This window comes from Opisthorchis viverrini (genome assembly GCF_000715545.1).
Source record: "Opisthorchis viverrini unplaced genomic scaffold opera_v5_19, whole genome shotgun sequence".
In the NCBI taxonomy this organism is placed as follows: Eukaryota; Metazoa; Platyhelminthes; class Trematoda; order Opisthorchiida; family Opisthorchiidae; genus Opisthorchis; species Opisthorchis viverrini.
The window spans coordinates 744,103-764,908 of NW_008751675.1; the positions used below are offsets into that span (position 1 = coordinate 744,103).

At 44.1% G+C, this 20,806-nt stretch overlaps 1 protein-coding gene across 1 annotated transcript in view; it reads left to right on the forward strand.

Moving 5' to 3' along the window:
* Positions 1-17,101, forward strand: part of T265_01731 (hypothetical protein) — a gene marked incomplete at both ends in the record, with an annotated part of 57,952 nt that extends 40,851 nt beyond the window's left edge. The window contains 3 exons of the mRNA XM_009165821.1: positions 11,283-11,383; positions 12,373-12,483; positions 16,913-17,101. Of these exons, the coding sequence (XP_009164085.1) occupies positions 11,283-11,383; positions 12,373-12,483; positions 16,913-17,101 (401 nt within the window). The remainder of the gene's footprint in view (positions 1-11,282; positions 11,384-12,372; positions 12,484-16,912) is intronic.
* Between the last annotated feature and the right edge of the window lie 3,705 nt (positions 17,102-20,806).

A 20,806-nucleotide genomic window follows, 5' to 3' on the forward strand; every position in this document is an offset into this window, starting at 1 on the left:
AAGTTGTACGGCAGTGAAGCATCGGTGTTGAATACTGATGTCATGCTGTCGATGATGATGATGATGATGTGCTGGCTGTCGTTGATGATGATGATGATGATGAGAAACTAGCATAAGATATGAGACAAGGCTTGGCAGGATGGCTGGAGGGACGTGAGCATGATGAATATATGCGCAGCCGCACAGATATGAGACCAAAAAACAAATTTATCGCCTAGTATGACCCGCACGATCATTGCAGCACGGGAACCCGACCACCACGACAAGGTGACAGCTTTAGATCTGGAGAAAAGAGACTAGATAACCATGTCGGAGATTTAGGATTGTTTTTTTGGGTTTTGTCTGTGAGTTGCAGATAAATCATAGTGTTCTCCATGACTGTTCTAATTAGAGAATGATCAAAATTGAGCAACAGTCAAAAAGTTCGTGTTTTCCTCTCGCACGCAAGGAGCATTGACCAGCTGTCTTCTTTCCAAATGGCTTGACAGACAACTCGAGGCTTGAATCAGCTTTAAATTGTAAGAAGAAGATCAGACGGAAAATACTTTTATTGTGAATTATATCGTAGAAATATGCGTTTACAGTTTGGTCTGACCTTGTCTTCCATTGAAATAAATTCTCATTCCTGGTGTACTTCAGACCACAAGAGACCCTACTTCACCTAAAAATAAGCAAATGACACCAAAACGTTTTAATTTTACGATAAAAGTGGATCGACTGGGCTTAACTTATCTTTTCTTGTAGGCTAAATTTGGCACTGGATGTACGCTATATTAAAAACTCCACGTTTTTGAGGCATCTGCCAACAAGCACTCGGTGTGCTTCATCACATCCTTAGACGTTAACCATATTTATTGTAGGTGGTAAGTTTTCTAAGCCACTTTCGCGACATCTTTAGTGGCCATTCAAAGTGCTTTGAGGTAAAAAATAAGTGTAGGCAGATGTCAAGTGATCAAATCAGAAAAGTGATGCCACAGTAGCAACTGTAGAGCAGAATGTCAACCAACACCAGCTTGATAGCCGTACATCACGTAACCCTCCGCTTGAACAGTTGCGGTGTTTAGGAAACAGTAACGGGTTAGCTTCGGGGAAGATTAATGTTCATACCACGCACTGGTTATTTTAAAATGGAAATTCTTCGAAAAAAAAACTCCAAACCGAGTGTTGACGAAAGATCCGTCAGGAAATTAAACCCATGATCTCTCACCGTACGTGTTTGGATTTTCACTCTGAACCTGACGGTCGAAATTTGACAAGAACTGTTGGCTTTCCCGCTTCGATCAGTGATTGTGCATCCAACCAGATCGCTGAACGCTCCACAAGGCAAATGTACTTAGCTACCATGTCGCCTGAGAATGGGGTTTGGTCCCGCCCTGTCGTAACACAGCTATTATCCTCTTGCTTGTGAACGATTGCATCAGAATCAATAGGTAATTGAAGAGAAAAGTATGGGACATCTGAGCTCGCACTAAGCATTTGGAGGTGTACGACCGAAGTGGGATCTTTTACGCGTAGTTTAGAGAAGCAGTAGGCGTTGATAGAAAGGAAAACTAACACTTCTGTTGCCCGATTTGACAGAAATTACAGGCACTGGAGGCAGCAACGTCTATCATACTTTTTTGAGTCTAATGAGCGGCTACTTCAATGCAGTGGTAGTGTGAAGAGGACCATGGGTAGAAATTTTAAAGGCATTATCATTAGTCTTCCTAAATGGACCGATTCCGACCGCTTTCAAAGGAACCCCATCAACATTGTCATGCGAACACATCACCCGGTGGATGCTGGCCATTGGGTACGTGTAAACTTGATGTACGGGAGTAAGTTGACCATTCTTAGGTTTTCTGTATAAGGAAAGCAGACCAGGGAGAAACTCATGATGGCTTCTACGGTGGCTGTCTCCTTCCAAGAAAATACTTTCGAAGGCTGGGCGTTGCCAAGTGAAGAGCCGTCCAAAAAATTTAGTTGCATTAGGACAAATATACATCTCTCAAAACAAGCGCATCCAAGATGATCACGGCCTGTCAATCCTGGTGGAAAATGTTTTTAACAGGTATATGCCAACCTGTGGTGACGGTGGATGCTTGGTAACCTTGATAATGGTCATACAACTTGTTGAATTAGTTCTCACATTGGCTATGCAGCGCATCCTTTGTTGACAACCTTTGAATATGAGCAACCACGCGCTTTAGGTCTGTTCATGTTAATTCTCTTCGTTGCTGATCAAAGCCAATCACATCACACGACTTGTCGTGTTCTGCTAACGTCATTTCAATATATTTGAAACAAGGGCACCAGAGGAAACAGTAACCTATATTAAAGACATTAGAGAGCTTCCATCAGGTCGATTGCTTTCCCCAACCTTAAATTCGATGAACCTTCTAGACAGCCAAGTATTATTTCTGTCATTTAAGCGGTTAAATAACTGAGACGAGTCTCTTAATTCTCTCCCATAATTGAAGGCTAGTATAAATGCTTATCGATAAAACCACACATTTTCTCCGCTGTAAAAGAGATTTCGGTTAAATTTCATTGGAGTCCGACTACATCTTCAGCTTGATTCCGCCAGTCTCGTACAACTTTCAGTTTAAACAGAGCACAAGTTGAATGGAAACTCGACAACTTTGCCCAATTGATGAGCCCCAAGTGGGGAAGAACCGATATTGTACTGTTGCAGAGTTTTTAGTAGTATGTTCCACTGGGATGCAGGATTTGTACACCATAAGTGAAGGCTTCAAATAGGGTTCATTCCAGTCGCCCGTTGGAACTTTTTCTGTTTGCAACTGAGTTTAGTCACCATACGGTTTTTTACATTATTGTAGTCTTTGAAGGTAATCTGCCACGACGAAACAATATGGCAATGGTACAACACCAAAATGAATGGCACTGAGTCAAAAATGACTGATATTTCCTGGGATAAGCCTGATAACTAGAAAATGTTTTGGCCCCAGTAAGCCCTATTGCCTCCCACATTCCTTGAACATTGTTTGGCGTCTTTTGGACGGGTGGCGAGACATTTGATTATAAATTTCTCAAATGACCGAGTAAATCAACATGATTTGTTGTCCTGCCCATGAATTCTTCCTGGGTTCACCGAATTCACATGGACGTTATTGTACGTCACCGAATTTATTCTGATAATAGCTCATTAAAGGAACGATTGTGGTATCCTGGTGTGCCTACTGTTTCCCCGGAGCTGCTGGTCACTCTATAGGCGGGATTTTTCGGCAGACTTAGCGAATCCTGCCCACAAAACACTCACTATTACATGACATCCCGAGAAAAAGTATGCACCGTAGAGAAAGTTGTCATAAAACAGTCTGTCAGCATATCTCAATACATATGTCACGTGGTATTTTGTCTCACGAGATTACTACCAGAATAGTCCTCCATATAGCCACACATATTTGGCCATCGCACGCAGACATAATCGGATGGGGAACAAATTGAATTGTCTCTGTTTAGTCACTTGGAGTGGCAGAACGATAAATATCATAAATATGACATCTAGCATATTGCGGGTAATAGAATGACCCATTATCCGTACCGCTTCCTACGTGGTGTGGTTGTAAATACTTGGGTTCCAAATGAAGATATCTGCTATTCGACAAGAGCCCCAGGTATTTTTCGTCACATTATATTCGTTTTATGATCGACTTACAAATATGGGTGAAAGTGGCGGATAACCAGTGATCTACTGGCATGAGTGAGAAAGCTCTGGACGACTCTATCGGCAAAAGAAGAGTAGACCTTCGATGCGAATTCGTCTACTAGCAAACACGAACTAAGCAGTCACAAGCTATAAGACACGGAAGCACACATCTTATCTGCTCAGCGTTTTTGAAGAGTGAAAATCCTCAAGCGTGTTTTCCTATGTAAACTACTCAGAAGGTTGCTGAAAACTCTTCGACAGCCCACGGCCGGTTTCACCCTTCTGGGGCTCATCAAGTAGGCGCATTTATCGAGTTTCCATCAACCTTATATTTCAGTTGAACCCAAATTGAACTGATTTCGGCGAATACACGATCTGCAAATCAATTTGGTTTACACGAGAGACTCAACTGACGCTCATGTTAACGATATTCTCCAACGGAATGTACGCTACTCGCGTGCCCCATCAGTAGTATACACCGTCACACTAAGTGTTTGTTTGGGTTCCTCAGGTACGCCCAGTCCATGAATCTTCAATAATCTCGAACGAGAACTTGTGCGTATGTTGTAGTCAACACTTATCTGTAAAATAAGTTGGCATTATCAAGCGACTCAATGGAGTTTCACTTGAATCTCTTGTGCAGGTCCCCCTCGACTGAGTATGCCGCAAAAATGCTTCATTTCTCCACGTAATGCACTACTCATAAGGTCGTTGAAAATTCGTCGGCAGCCAACGACCGGTCTTGTCCTCCTTGGGGCTCACCGGGTGGGCGAAGGCCCGATTTTCCGTCAACCTTAAGTTCTCCTTCCCAAACGAGAGATTCACCTGGGTTCCAGGTGAGTCTGTCGTAAAGCCAAATTAGTTTGCAAATGAGTGTATTTTGCTTCATTTTTAGTTGCCACATGAGAGAAAATCCTACGATATCCTGTGCATCTTCTCAAATAAAAAGTTCGATGGATCCTGTCCAGTGAATTCACTCGAAGGATTCGATAAACAATAAATTTGAGCAAACTGCCGTTGGGTTCCCTGTTGACATTCACTTAAATTATAAATGCTTGTTCATAACCAGAAATTCATTCCTGTTTTATTTCAGCTGTTTTTTTCTAGACCTTTGTAGACAACTATAACAACAACAAGTCGTATTGTGCGGTTTTTTATCGCTCATATACAACATCGTTGTCAGTGATGACTTCACGCTCCGCTTCATTGTACAAGTAACAGACTGATTAGCGACGTTGGAAGCACTCGTATTCAACCATAGCAGCTGTCTCATTCATGTCAAACAATTGGTCACCAACGGGGTAGACCACGCGATGCACAGTCGTTGGACTAACATTGAGAGGATAACTTTGGCAAGGCAAGTCTGTTTTGCTCAACTGGGAAAATAATCGATCCGGAAATATAACCAATCGCAGTATCCCCTCAGTGAAACTTACCTAAAAATGACGAGCCAAACCCTTGGTTGACTCAAATAATGGAAACTCTGCGTGAAAAATCAAAATCAAGGTAAAACGTTTTAGGATATACTGTGCATTCAAAGAATTGAACCTGTAGAAGATTCGTATAGTGGACACGCGGACGAAAAACGTACCGACCTAACTATTCATATGCTTAACCGTGCTAGCTCTTAGTAAAGGAGCGTCATCTTCCTTTTGACTGGAAGCTTCACCGTTCGACTACCTAACTTTCCTCAGTAATCGGCCTGGCGAACATATTGTGAGTTAATCGGGCGACCATCTGTTTATCCAGGTTTGTTGGTTCTGTCGGAGTGGTTTGGTGAACTATTTTTTCCGATGTCCTCTCCCGTAACAACGCGGCCACGCGTATCTACTTGACCGTGCTGATGTTTCATGAAAGTTTTGTTGGAATCGATTTTGGTGACATGGTTGGTACCCGTATATATCGGTCTGTAACTTCTACCTCTGGAACGAACAACAGACTGGAATAGATCAAATCTGCGTTTGAAAAGCTAGCAGAATTGCGGAAATATGGAAGTAATTTGGTAATTTTTGGTTACTTCCGATCTGACAAATCTACATGGTCCCTCCAGTCCATGCTTTTCTATCTGACGCCCATCGAAATCCCATTTTGATGTTACGGGGAATGATACTCAAACAAATCACTACTGATGGCAATTCCTTGCTGTTGGAACTTCGCATTTAGGTGGATTGTTGTTCGACTTCCACGGATCCGGCACATTCCCGTACCAATATCGGGACATGTGTGTGTGATGCGAAATGGGCACCAGTATTATGCCATCTTTTCGTCTATAATTGACCAGAAATTTGCTGTGCGCTCTATCCAAATGTTCCTCACACAAAGCCAGAAATATCTACCCATTCCGCGAAGATATTTACGTGGAATCGTTGGACTTTTTGGAAATATTAGAAACAACCGTGAGCCCTCAATCTAATACCCTCACTGTTAACATCAAAGCTCGTATATGCAGTACGTATTTAATGACTCTGCACCAACAAAGACGTATTCTGATGAAATTTTCTGAGAGTATTTTGGAATTTTATTGGGGATTTCATCCTTCAAAGAGGATCCATCTTAGTTGAAAAGCCGAAGACCACTGCATGGCTTATTTATCCTCATTAAAAAATCATTCGAATCGCAAATGCCATGAATCGTCCGCGAGACTGACTATTGACAAGCTGTAAGTAGCATAGGAGGAAAAATAATTTGTACAGAGTGTACTTTTATTTCAAAAGTCGTCAGTTCGTGAATCACTCAAGATGTAATTGCGTGATGTGAGTGCCATTACAGAAGGACCGTGGGCGCTATATCCCTTCTGGGCTCAAGATGACTAGACTACTGCCAACTGCCCGGGGTCAAGCAGTTAACTGTTCAAACTAGTAGCCTCTGTGTCACGGGTTCGAAACTCCCTGGAGTTTTGTGAGATGCGCACTAGAGATTAAACCAACAGGAATGAAACAGCTGCACAACGCCTCTGGGCTTCTTGTTCTAAGTTGAGTTTGCTTGCGTGACAAAACCTCTATCGAAAAATCCCAAAATCTCCATCTACTACTGACGAAATAAGTCAAGTTTGCGAAATACATTTGCAAACTAATTTGGTTTTGCGAGAGGCTCACCTGGAACCCAGCTGAATCTCTCGTTTGTGATGCTTCCATACAACTGAATGTGCTGCACCAGGCCGCCTCATGTTTCAGCCGCTACAATATTCTAGATATCGTGATATAGGTATATTCGTAGCGCACTACTCACAAGGTTGCTGTCGAATTTTAAGTCAATATTTATTTTTTCTTGGTTTATCGAAAATAACTTTCGCTCCTCAATCCTCAAAAATTTTTATCATATTAGAATTTATGTGAACACTGCGAAGGCGACGATTATTCGCCAACTTGGTAGTCCCTATGCGGTTGAAGGCAATGTACTCTAACAATTGAGGGCCCGTGAGAGGGAGTCCCTTAGTGGACGTAGTCTTACTTGGAAGACTAGAATATGATCCAACGGGTGCCGTAGGATTTTTATTATGAATAACTCACAAAGCACCATCTTTTGAAGTACTGGCTGAATAAATACGTTTCAGTAAAGGCCATACATTTTCCACCCAAAAGTTTATCAGTCCTCTGTTTTTTGATCATGTGCTTATTGATCTCTTTCTCCAAATGACTGATTGGCTTGAAACCATTTCAACAACCATCTGACCAAGGACTAGTAAACGTTTCCGAGTTAAAAGCTTGTCGATTCTCGATCATCCCACTAATTCTATTACTGAAGTCTAACATAACATCATTTTGGCCTGTCGTACAGTTCAGGAAACTCTGATAATAAATCAGTTTTGCTGGAAGCAAACGTTTTCACGTAAAATACAACCGTGGAAATTGAGTTAAATGGCTAAAACCATTCATTACTAGTTTAAAAGACACTAAAAACCCAATAAAAACATTTTTGAAATGGATCCTGACGTTATCCGTTAATGACTGTCATCGTGCGGCAGTAGTTGAATGGTTCAAAAACGTTCGAGTAACCCGCGTGGTGCACTTGCGTTGAAGTCTTTCTGGGCCACAACTGAGTTCACCTTGCGTGGGGCTCATCAGGTAGTCACAATCTCAAGTTTTTGTTAACCATATGTTATCTTTAAACTCAGATCGGGGAGCTTCAGCTAGGATTAATTTGAGTGTCGCATAAAACTAAATTAGTAGACAACTAAGCTTATTTCGTGCATCGTATTCCTCTTTCTCGAACTTCTCGAAATGAAAGAAGTTAGAAATTGCGATCTGTAACAAATTTGGTCATTTTTTATTCTTACTATTTAGCATCTACTCAGCAACGGAAACAGCTACTGGTAGAATTTTCAAGGTCACATCGTGAGTTTTGAATATTCTGACCCCGAAGACCAATAGATACACCCGGAAATTAATTCTGATTTCTTAAGACAATTCACTGAGATTCCGAAAGCTAAAATCAGCAGACAGATCTGTATCGGGAAGTTACACTCTTGTGATCCTAAGGTGACGTTGTCAGATTCGCCCATTTGAAGGACGCCATTTTCTTTTTGAAGTAAAATCAGGACAGATTTAGTGTAAATTGCGCAGCGCTTAATTTGTGTGTGAATATGGCCATAGGTATTTATGGAAAGCACGTCAATTGTGACTGCCCTGTGGAACGTAGCCGATTCGCAATTCTAATTAAATTCGAGAAGAAAATGTGCTTAGTACTCCTGTCTTTATTTGGATGGTAGGCAGGGATGCACAGTTTCTCCATTCCTGTTTAACTTCGTGATCGACGAAGTCATGAGACGAAAGCTAGAAGGTCTCCAAAGTCCCTGGTGTTCAAATAGCCGCTGGCGAAAACCTTGTCGATCTGGAAAATGCAGAAAACATCGTTCTCATGTTCGAAGAGGAGGAAAAGGAGCAATTATTCTTGGATGAACTGACCAAAGTCATCCCGTCCTTTGGTATGCACTTTGCAAGGTCATGCTTGTGGACGTGCAGTCACTGAACACTCCACTTACAATCCAGGGAGAGGCACTGGAAGTTGTGAAGCGTTTTACGTATGTTAGAAGTTGTATTGGTTCTGAGTGTAGGTTCTGACTGTAGTGTGACAGATGAGTTCACTGCACGATGTGCAAGACACGGGTCGCATTTGCTAATTTGAAACACCTATGGCGTCAACTGGTTTACTCCTGAATCTCAAAGTGTATATCAGCCTACAGTGTGGGCTGTTTTGTTATGTGGCTGTGAGACCTGACCTATTCGAGCAGCGCAACTGAGACGCCTTCAGGTATTCGGCAATCGTTGTCTCTCTGTTGAAATTGGAACTCAAAATATGTTTGTGCAGCGCTAATGGGAATAGTAAGTTCTATCCAAATATCATGAATTACTCCCATTCTTGATTGATTACTGTTTTGCACCCCGAATGTTGATTGAATTACGCCATCCCCACTAATTGATGGTATTGTGGTTTGGTTAGTCAGTGTAGAGTAGTCGCACTAACACAGATCCAAGAAAAAGAGTGCACTTCCTTCGGTTTGATTGCACCTGATGTCATGTGCGATCAGCACAGATGACGGACGTACTCCCGTTTATAAACGGACAGTTCAGAGCATATTCGTATGTTCCATGGTAATGTGAGGAGATCTGATCATATTCAGTAAAGATTTTATCATGTCAGTGAAGCCAAACCGAGAAGCACTGGATAGCTGTTTTTTTCCTGGATAGGAATCATTAGCAGTGTGTATCTCACGAAACTCAAAGAGTTTCGGACCCGCGACCATCCGGTCTGTGTTCTCTTTACTTGACCAGCGTCGAAGCAAACTAATTGTGCAAAACAATGTTCACATCCATGGCTAGTTGCCCCTAATCACGCTGTATTTTTGCCTAGATTTGCTGCGCTTCGTGCACCAATTCTACACGCTCCATGGAATACTGTATGGTCATCGATTGATCAATCAACCGATGAGTCCCAAACCAATGGTCACCTACTTTTTTCCATCTCAGTGCTTCAGAAACACTTGAACAGTCTTCCAGTTTCTTCTGCCCCCGAATCGGTCGTATGAATCGTCACATCACCATCCTTGTCGGTTTTCACTTAATCCTCCAAGTATGTAATCATTTTGAATTCGTCCCTTCTAATCGAAGGACAAAAGTTTTGATGACCTTCCGGGAAATAGCCTGCAAAAGTAGGTCCAGAATATTCTTACTCAACTTTCCAGCGTGTTCGAATGTCCTTTTGCCAGTCACCCGAAAAACTCAAATCATACACAAGGCCAAGAAGGAACTACTCATCCGTGAAGATGAAATGTGCGTTTTGTTTGAGTATTTATTGTAATACCTTTAGCAGAGAATCAATTCACAGTACCAAGCATTTCTTTTCCGAAGGTATTGCTTAGTTGGAGGTTTCCTTGTAAGGGAGAGCACTGAAAAAGGTACTAATCAGACACTCGGAACTGATATTGTGCTTCTCTGCTGCTCACCAGAAGTCGATCTATGTTTGCACGCTTAATTGAGCAGCGAGACTTCTAACTTCCTGCGATATTCCGCCAGAGCTCAGAAAGAGTAGCTTTTTGCTGTTACCATGATCTCCGGAAATATAACATAAAGTATAGCCCAAAAGACTACCAAACCAATGTAAATGGAATCTGCAAGTGCTAAAAAGTTAGTTTATAAAAGCGTCATCATGTTTCTGTGGGTACCCAACAAGCCAGGGTAGCCTAAATGATCACCTCGTAACCGGTTTCAGTGCTCATTAGCACGCGACCACTGGTCTCATTAGCTGGTACGGCTCACATGCACGGGCTGGGCGATAAAACCTAACGAATTGAATGGATAAGACTAACCACTGTTTCGCTGAAGAATCCCCCCACCGCCCGCAAGCAGTAGTATGGCTTTGTCCCCTAAAATTTCAACACAATGATTTTAACATGCGAGTCGGTGCGAACGAGGAAAACAGTCCGACACTGTGTACACCTCTTCTGCTAGCTTATAGTTACATATTTCGCAGGTCGCTTGGGAAAACTCTATAAATGATTGATTAAGTGTCATATGGGAACCGGAGTTAGAGGTAGACTTTCTAGTGAGATTCCACGTAGTGCAGGGCTGTTGAAAATATTTCTTTGATGAATTACGTCACCATCATTTATGTCAGTATCCCTAGGGCACGATAACTCAGCATTATTAAAACTGCCCAGAAGGTAGCGGTTCGCGACGCCACAAGGTACAGTACAGTCCTGTCGTAGGTTCCATTATATATTTATTTACCTGCCTGTTCTGCGCATAGTTCATCATCGGCCATGAGTTGCCAGCTTGTCGTGTATATCGGACTTCAGCGATGCACATATCTGTCAGGCCATACCAGCCAGAACTTTGTCCCGTGTTACAGAGGCTAATGCAGGACAACAGAAGCAATCTTGGGTTAAAATCATACCACAGACAGCGACAGAAGTGCGATTACAGGACAATGTTTCCTCAGATAGCCTGCACTTCTCTGATGCTCCCTTCCTCGATTAAAGACAAGTTAGAAAACATCGGCCAAAAAAACTAACTGCACATTCCAGTGGAGAGCCAAAAGTGACTATCGGTATAGGGATGCCTTAGTTAAACAAGAGTCTAGTGTGTGTAGCTGTATTATGCGTCAGGTGATTACACCTTACTCTCTTCATCCCCAGGTTCATACAGCCAACTGCGGCCAAGTAAGTTAAACCATCGAGTCGTTGGCTTCCGGAGTCGGACTATGGCTCCAGCCAGTGAGCTGAAAATGATAGATATGGTAAGAACTGAAGGCTAAAACGGACTGAAGACGACTGATTTTGACTGAAAACCTTGGAGAACGGAAGTAACAAACTGCAAAGAAGAATGACCATGATTGCCAGCGAGGTCTACTCATCTGGTGATACTGTATCATCTACTGAACTGAAACATCCCGGGACAGCCCATGGAAAAATACGGCCAGATGAATGGTCATTGATCATACGAATGGAAGAATATCAGTTGAACCGAACCGCGCCAGTAGTAGGATAGTGACTATCACGGGTGGGCTGTAAACAGAATATTGAACCCTTTTTCTCCGGTGTCTGTTTCAACGAAGCCTAGCTGAACACCTCCATCAGCAGCTGTTGTAAGTAATCACATCCATTCGGTAGGATGATCGTCAGTTACTCATGAGTGGTAACTTGAACACCTAGGTTGGTTCAGACGAGATTACACGCAGAGAAATAATCGGGCTGAAAATTCGTGGACAGCCCACGACTGGTTTCGCTCTTCTTGGGGCTCCTCAGGTAGGCGCAGTTCCCGAGTTTCCGTTAACCTTATGTTCTACTTGAAACGAGAGATTCAGCTGGGTTCCAGGAGAGTCTCTCTAAAGACCAGATTAGCTTGCAAATGAGTGTATATTCGCTAATTAAAACGTAAGGTTGATGGGAACTCGGAGACTGCGCCTATCTGATGAGCCCCAAGAAGGGTGAAACCGGTCGTGGGCTGTCGACGAAGTTTCAGCAGTGTTATGAGTAGTGCATTAAAAATATATACATGTATCGCGATATCTCGAGTATCGTAGCCACTGAAACATGAAGCGGCCTGATGCAGCACATTCAGTTGCCTGAAAACACCACAAACGAGAGATTCACCGGGGTACCGGGTGAGCCTCTCGAAAAACCAAATTAGTTTGCAAATGAGTGTATATTCGCCAAATCATCGTGATGTTCCCAGTTGGAAGCACGAACGTCAGAGAATAACATCTTATGTTTTGTGTAATTATAGAGCTGTCCATCACTTACGGCTGGTTGGCTGTCGAAAAGAGACTATAGCAACTTGAACGCAAATGCGAAGCGCAAATATCTACTGGAATACACCGTTGTCTGGCAAAAAGTCGTGAGTGAATTCTCAGAGAAAAGTTGTAGAACGTAACACGGACTTTATACATTTACGCACGCCGCATTTCGAGTGACCCTGAAGAGAGTTCCCTGTCATGAAAAGAAGTAATTGTCAATCAGATTTATCCAAAAGCAGCTGTCGGATCCATCAGTCGCGCATACCATCGCTCACGGACAGTGGAGTACAACCATACCACAAAAACTGAGATAGCGATGGATTCAGATAATGAACGGTGCCAGATATTTTGTGATAGAAATCACTGGGTTCAATAAATGATAGGGGTACGATGTAGTATTGTCTCCCCAAGACCACCATCTCCAACAAGACGCTCCGTCATTCATCACAGTTGTTGACTCCAGCAGAACTTCATAATACAAGGTTCAAACTTCTGAACCACCTACGCAAATCGCAGCATGAATCGTGGGTTATGGGTAGCCAAGAGATCAACGCTGTCACATCGGGTTCTCCGGAGAACTAGAAAAACCCATAAATCGAAAGTGCATCTGGTTCACTAAATCCGGGACACCATGACGGCCAATCTAGCATGTCCGAAAGCACACCGGCTGTCCGAAACACACTCTCAACATTGCTTAACAACACATCTAGCACATATCCGGACAATCTTGTAGAATTACCTCAGACATCGTGTTAGAAAGGGTCTTTCAAACCCACCTAGGAAGACTAACCTTTGCAAGGCGCTGACTGAAGAGCAGAAAGGCTGCTGCAGAGGGCTTATTACTCATTCACGTATCTAAAATGGGTATGTCAATATTGCAAGATGTTTGTCGTCTGGATTAAAATGAACAGGTTCCATAAGAGTTCAGTGTCTTGGTCAGTCTCCTGTTCAAAAAGAAGTGGAGGCCAGCGGAAACCGAATAGCTAGCTAAGATCCGTCCTCTCTATAACAAAGCTAACCGCTTTTCTCTCGTTCTTTTCGTCCGGCTGAGCAGATGCTGATATTCCGGAAGACACACTGGTTTGTAAGCGAAGGCTGTACATTTGACCCCATCTTTGCAGCTCATCGTCCACAAGAAGAATGCCACTAATGAAGCCATTTCCTAAGTGCGCTGCTGGTAGGCGCTGCAGGAGTCATGGACTCGGTGAGGGAAGAGACGCAGTGTATCGTTCTTCGGAACATCGGTTGTTCTAAAAATTGTCAACAGTCTCACCTCACTAGTTCCGGTACTAAGGCTTGAAATGTAGCTCTGAAACCGTCTCTGCAGATTTCTTTATTCGCGTGAGACCATAACAGGGTTGTTTTCTGTGTCGGACTTCTGTCTAACTATTATTTGGGTGGTAGTATTTCGCTATTCCAACACTGTCAACGAGTCAACTGGGGAATTTCCTCAGCCAATGAGTTGCCAATGACGGTTATTTGCTCATTCGGAGGAATGATTGCGGGAAATACATACATTTTTCGAAACACTCGAACCTTGTAAGGCAGTCCTGAGTTCACAACAAAACGTAACCCACATTCAAATTATTTGTTACAGCATAGTGTGTTGTGCGGATGCAACGTGCCCCCGTCTACAGATTTCACTATCGACACTGAACTAAATTCCCGAATCGCTGCGCTTGGTTGCCTATACAAACGCACCTGAGGTTAATCTGGGCGTGGTTGCCAACCTTTACCCCCCGCGTTGTGGTGCCTTCGCCCTTGTACGGAAGTAAACAATAGCTAAGCTACCGACATCACATTCAACTAGTAGATATATCCTACGTACCATACCTGTACAAGATCATTCGGATTCAGTAATTAGGTTGAATACTTAACACAGGTTCCCAGGCGAACCGAAGTCAACGATCCTGCGCGTAACCATCCAGCTGCGCTTACCAGGTCACGTTAAACAAATTGCCGACAATTGCATTGCTGAATAACTCATTTAAAGTCAGCTGAACAGTGGAGACCGAAACAGAAAGCGGTCGAAACTTGGCTACTGAAACAGACTTCAGGCAGGCTTGAAAACAAAACTTTGGTTTTCTAACCTCATGGAGAGCTAAGACTTAACCGAAAAGCCTGGTGAGCTGTTGGTTATAAAGGCTAAAAGAAACTGGATACATTGCGTACGAGTGGATAAGCCGAACATATCGTGCTATTCCGTGTGCACATGCAACCATATGAACTTTTCCAGCCCACGTGTCCAGAATCAGACTGACGAGCCATCTGCGTACCCAAACTAAGCCGCTACGGATGCAACAGTGAGTTTTCTGATGTAAGTTCACCCCTATAGTCAATCAAAACCTGCTGGACCCTACTATCATAGGAGGAGATTGGAGTATAAGCAACCAACGTTCTAGTGATTTACCCATTGCAATATTTCCCCATCCAACTGTTGAGGGAGTCGTTATCTTCAAGAAAGCATCATATTGCAGTTTTTGAGGAAACTGTGACTTGAAGGATTGCACCAGCTCCCTAAGCGAAATTGTATCTGGTGTTTATTGTCATGCCATTGTCATGTTTCATCCGGCTTTTGGCTCTAAATGGGCCTCCGCATATTCTTCCGGGTTTACACTGGCACGAGCAGCTTACATGCATCACCGCCTTCTGATCACCCAAAACCGCCTAATCAACGCAGGTGTCCCGTGTTTCGGATACCAATCAACCATGGTGCTCGTCACCAGACTCTTGTTCATTATCAGAAAACAAACATATGAGCATTGTATAAACATGGAATAATTCGACCATTATTTAATCAAACCGGATAGTTTATATAGCGATGTGAAGAAACACGGCTAGGTTCGGAAAGTTTGTTATGACATTCGCTTTCTTTCGGTGAACACAAAGCCCAGTCCTTCGAGGATCAAATTCTTAAAAGCCATACGGATTTTCACTTTAAGGGAACTGTATGGCCGTATGAAACGTGTATTCGGATATCGATATTTGGAAATGGAATTGGTTGGTGCCCCTATGTAGGAATATTCGGTTGGCGTTGCTTAGCAACGACGAGGTAGTTGCTTTCTGCTCATCTCTGTCGGCTGTCAGGTACTTGGTAATGAAGGACTTCTGCACTGAAGCCTACCTTCTAAGCCTCCACACTACTGATCTATGAATCAGTAGTATCAAATTTATTCTAGAAATAAAAACAGCGGAGGGGCAGGTAAATGACGTATGAAGGTAAACTGGCGCAACCGTATTGTACATAAAATCATGTCGTATTTATTTTATTGGAACTGTTCCTAATGCTTACATGTGGCCTTTACATATGCAGTCCATAGAAGCTACGTACAGAACAGAACCCCACTCAATTACAGTTTGACTGATGGTGGTCATTGGCTTGTTCGCTGAGCTGGGCAAATTCGATTGTTTGTGCACACCCACCAACCCACCGCTACGCACTACTAGGCTCCACAATAACGCACTGATGACGTCACCTCGATTGGTGATAAAACTTTGCAATCAAATTACCCAGCTCAGCGAACAAGCCAACGACCACCATCTACGCTACCTGAGCTACCGACATTTTCCTCTATAGAAAACAGTTTGACTGAGTTTTACTGCCAACAATGTCCATGTTGAATAGACAAGACTCCCAAAAAGTGCTCCCGGAGGAAGAATGTCGGCAGACACCAGAATGCGACTACTTCACTAGAAGTAACGACCGTCCGACTTAACTGTCCTAACAGCTGTAGTTTTCTTAGTCATGTTCAAACTCAGGAACTTTACCTTGTCATACATGTCAAGTCCAGGTTAACCAAAGGGCTACATCGAGTTCCTTTCGATTCCAGCAGAAGGTTGAGTGCATCGTCCCTAGGAAAACTAGGACCAAGCGATTCGTGATGGTGAAGGCCAAAGGCAAAACAACTCGGTGTCTTGTATTTGAAAGATGCTCGCCAGTTGCTGACTGTGGTAGCTTACTACCAGGTAATGATCCCCAGCATTGGTATGTCGTCCGCTTCTAAGATAAAGAGGAACGTGCTCCTTCCTGCAGTTGAGATACTGGTTCTGTTTACTTAACTTTTCTCGCAATAAGTTGAACTGGTACACACAGTGGGATTTGGTCTGAATAGGATAATGTCTTCCTTGGAATCATGCTTAGGACCCCGACATCCGTGGCTTTGTATGTCCACTTTGAGCCGACACCAGATGTTCCGTTGTTCGGGTTATTTGACTTATCCCCTCTGGAGGATAGTTCTATTGATGATTTTTCTGGGTAGGTAGTTTTAGTCTGAATTCACTGGACAGCTTTGCTTTGATATCCAGTTGGCCCGGAGGTATTTGTGGGTAGCTTCAGCCGCTTCTAGAAGCAGATCCGGCGTTCTCGTGAGAACAGAGCTTTGACAGTGTTGCATTTCTAGTTCAAAGCTTTGGAGCTTTAGAAATGTACAAATTTCCCCTGTCGTGTAGATTTTCATGTGACATGTTTGTCGTACCTGTTATATCTGCTGATTCGCCAATCTGTTGTACCTGACTGCTGGCCCGCTCCAGTGCCTAATGCCGCAAAAGACTCACAGAAGGGAACACAACAGCTATATTCCCAACAAGCGAGTGCGAAAGTACGACGTTCTCAAGCTATTTATTGGAGAGACACCGTCTAAACTTGGTCCAATGCTGACGCAGGCGGTCTGGCTTTGGTATGAGGCTGCGACTGCTGCATATTGCGGGAGCGTTGTCTGACTTTGACCAACACTGACTCTCGCTGCCTGGGTTTGATACAAGGCTGTGAAGCGCCGCATACTGAAGGGGCGTTGTCTGTCTGGTCAAAATCTAGCGGAGCTGAGTCTCAGTATAGTTGAGGCATTCGGTGGTTGCTTTCAGTAGTCTGACCCTCCTGATAGTACCTATTTGCGATGAGCATGCCAAAGAACGTGAGGTAGTCATCACTTTCTTCTCCATTGGTTGCTGTGAAATCCCGATGGATGCTATTGGGGGGAACCTCAAGTGGGCATGATATAGAGCAATATGAAGGGGCAGTATATAAGAACTAGGTTACTATCAGTGCCAGGTCGGCGACACTGATTATTTCCAATTATTTCCAATAAGAAACACTGACGACCAAGTTTGCGGGACGCCTCAATAGCAATCATCCGGATCTCACAATAACCCACGAAGAGAATGATGAATGCCTTCCGTAGTTGGACATACTCATCATATGAAAGTCGAGAAACACCGTATAGCTGTTTCTGGGATCACCAGTAGTGGGCGTGTCACGAAAATCGAGGGGTTCCGAATCCGCGACCCCCGGCCAATGGTTTGAACACCTAACCGTTCAGTCAGCGGCGGTTGATCAACAGTAAGATTAACTCTCACCTAGACAGGATATGGTACCACTCATCCTTCAATCACGGACACCACTTCATGTGATCACGCGTTGACCGGCTTCTCAACACAAAAAATCACCAGTCGTGTAAAAATATGCTCTCTTCTGAGCTACTTAAAGATTATTGAAACAATATTAAAGAACATTACCAATGTCAATCGTAAGAATCCTCCAGATCAATTTACCACAATTTAACCTTGTTGTAACTCACTACTCGTCCTGAAGATAAAACGGCAACAGCCCACAATGCGGGTAATAAATCGTTCAGCTGTAACACCATTTCGGTACCATGCCGCCAGAAGGGAGCATGAGGGCTGGGATACCGCCAGGTTGCCCAAGCCTCTTGAACTATCTAAGTACTCTGAACCCAAGGAGATAGAGTGCTTCGCATAAAGGAGTGACAGCTGCCGTTCTGAGATGAAGCGGCTTCCGTCGTCGCGTCGGCCGACGTGGCGTGAGAGTAGTGTTAGTTGCAAGTGTGTTGGTTGTGCGTGGACTGGGATACTACCGTGCCGCCCAGACCTACACAGGACGATTAGGGACCTCAAACAAAATATGAATCGCATAGTGGACTTTGGTGCTTCCAAACTCAAAATCCTGATCGCAAGACAGCGGCGCTTGGTATGAGAGACTGTGTATCAGACATACACCAACCAGTATAGCTCAATGGGTCACGGAGGCACGCAAACACTACATCTTCATGTACCCCAGAAAAACTGGCGATCAAATGAGACACCGCCGGTAGCTGATGACGCTATGGCCCGTCTGATTCCAAAGATGTTCAGCAGTAGGGAAATGCCAGGTAGCATAACAGCGCCCACTGTGTCTGGTACGAGAAACAACTGGTGGTCAGTAAAAATTTGCAAAACGTTGCGTTCACTCTAAACATAATACCACGGTGTGTCCCTGATAAACCGAGGAGTCCTACTCAAACTCCTGGGGACGGACAAGAGGACGGTCAGTTCTCGATAGGTAGTTTACAATGAGTCTGAGACACGGTTCACTGAGATACAAATGAAACGACAAACCACGTTCTGCATTTCGACCAGGGTGGGTTGTTGAGAAGCAGAAAGTCGGTATCCAGTCGAGCAACGAATTCTCAACAAAAAACTTAATGTTACACCAAACACCGACGCAACCCGGATCACTCCAAGTTCGTAATGTAGATTAACGGAGACGGTGTCGTAGGCTAAACAAGTGTACTTAGATCGTCTGATCGACTCTCAGAGGTTCGGATGTAAGCCGATAGAATAGCTAGAGAACGCGCAAGAGTAGTTTCCTAGTCGACCTGCTACAGTTCTTATGTTAAAGGCTGCAATGGAACAGGACGAAGATTAAATAGCAGTCACTGGATGGTAGATGGGAGTGGTGAAATGAAATGTATCGACTCCATGGGCACCCGACTAACGTGCCCAACACCGGGGATTGAAATAAAATGATGATAAAGAAAAGAATCGTTCGGTTGTGAAAACCCTTTCGGTGCCTAGCAGCCATGCCACCCGAAGGAAGCACGGGGACTGGGATGCTACCAGGTTGCCCAAGCCTAGACAGGGGAAGTTGGGGTGCGTTCTAACCACGAGATCTTCCCGTCAGTAAATTCGCGCTTTAACCACTAAGCCATCTCGTCCCTCCTAATCAGGGTCTTCATAAGAGTGATTGTCAAGTGAGGCAAAAAGGGAGTTATGGGATAACAATGAAAATGGGAGGCAGCAGCCTATCCGTCCTGCTGTATGCACCGATTAGTCAGTTATCCACCTGATTCACCATGCCAGCATGGCACAATGTACTTCTACTTGTTAAGTTCATGGTTCTGTGTGGGCTGAGATACTGCTGAGCTCAAGACAGCTCAGTGGTTAAAGGACGAATCTACTGGCAGAAAAGTCGGTGCCTAGAACGCGGTCCATAATCGACGCGTTATCCTGATGCCAAACAGAACCACCCCCTTGCTCACAAGTGGGCGCAGATAGCGTGGGTGCTGAGAATCCTGGACCGCTGGTTACCAACCGAGGGTATAAAAACTGAAAGTGACCGCCAGCATCCATCGGGTCGCGATCTCCATAATTCGTCCTCCTGCCTTTTGGGTAGTCATGGCTCCGGTAGAATCCTTCGCCAGGTTCATTCCGAGGTCTGGACATCTAAGACTCATCTCGCCTACGCAATAAAACTGGATTACGACTAGTCATTACGCGATGACTTCTCAGGTAACCGCCCGGATGAGGTGATGGTAGGCCTGGTTCTACCATACGGTTCCCTCTCACTAAAGTCCTTGGTGTGCATTTATTTTGATCATGCTTCTGTGTTTTATACCACCTGCCTCAGCTCTACAGAACTCGCAACCAAAGCAATGGCCAACCTGTCACCACTGTTGTGGAATCCATTCATCGCATCAGTTGTAATCGATGTCAATTTCTGAACTCCGGTGGAAAATGCTATCCTGTCACGACACCTCACTCTAGTAGCATTTAACGCAGGAAATTCTATGCTAAGCCAACAAAGGAATCGCACTGAAGTGAATAAAACCACCCCGTTAGAATGGTCACTGGGTAGCAGTACGCTCCGCGCTGTATTCCTGAACAATGGATTCAGTCTTGAGATGATAATCACCCAGCTGCACCACCCTTTCAATGCCTAGCTGTCATGCCACAAGAATGAAGCACGGAAGATGGGATACTGTTACGTCGCCCAAGAGTAGACAGCTGCGGTCGAGATATCGAGGTTGGGTTCGAACAACGGACCTTGACCACTGAGCTATCTCGAGCTAATATTGCGGCACTGGCCTGAGATATGAGATAGGTTGGCAAGCTGATATTCTGTGAACACTTACGGAAAAGAACGGAAAGCAATTACTACAACCGCGCGGACAAGGGTCTACCTTTCTACCGCCAATTACCGCCTGTGACCATTGACTCACCTGGCGTCGACCATGTACTAAGCAAATTTTGAGACAGAATCTAGCCCATAATGTCAAGGTCGGACGACTGATCCGTTGTGTCGCCGATGTCCCAGCATCTTAACGGGAAATACAAGCACCCGCTGCAACCCTGATATATAGCACCTGTCAT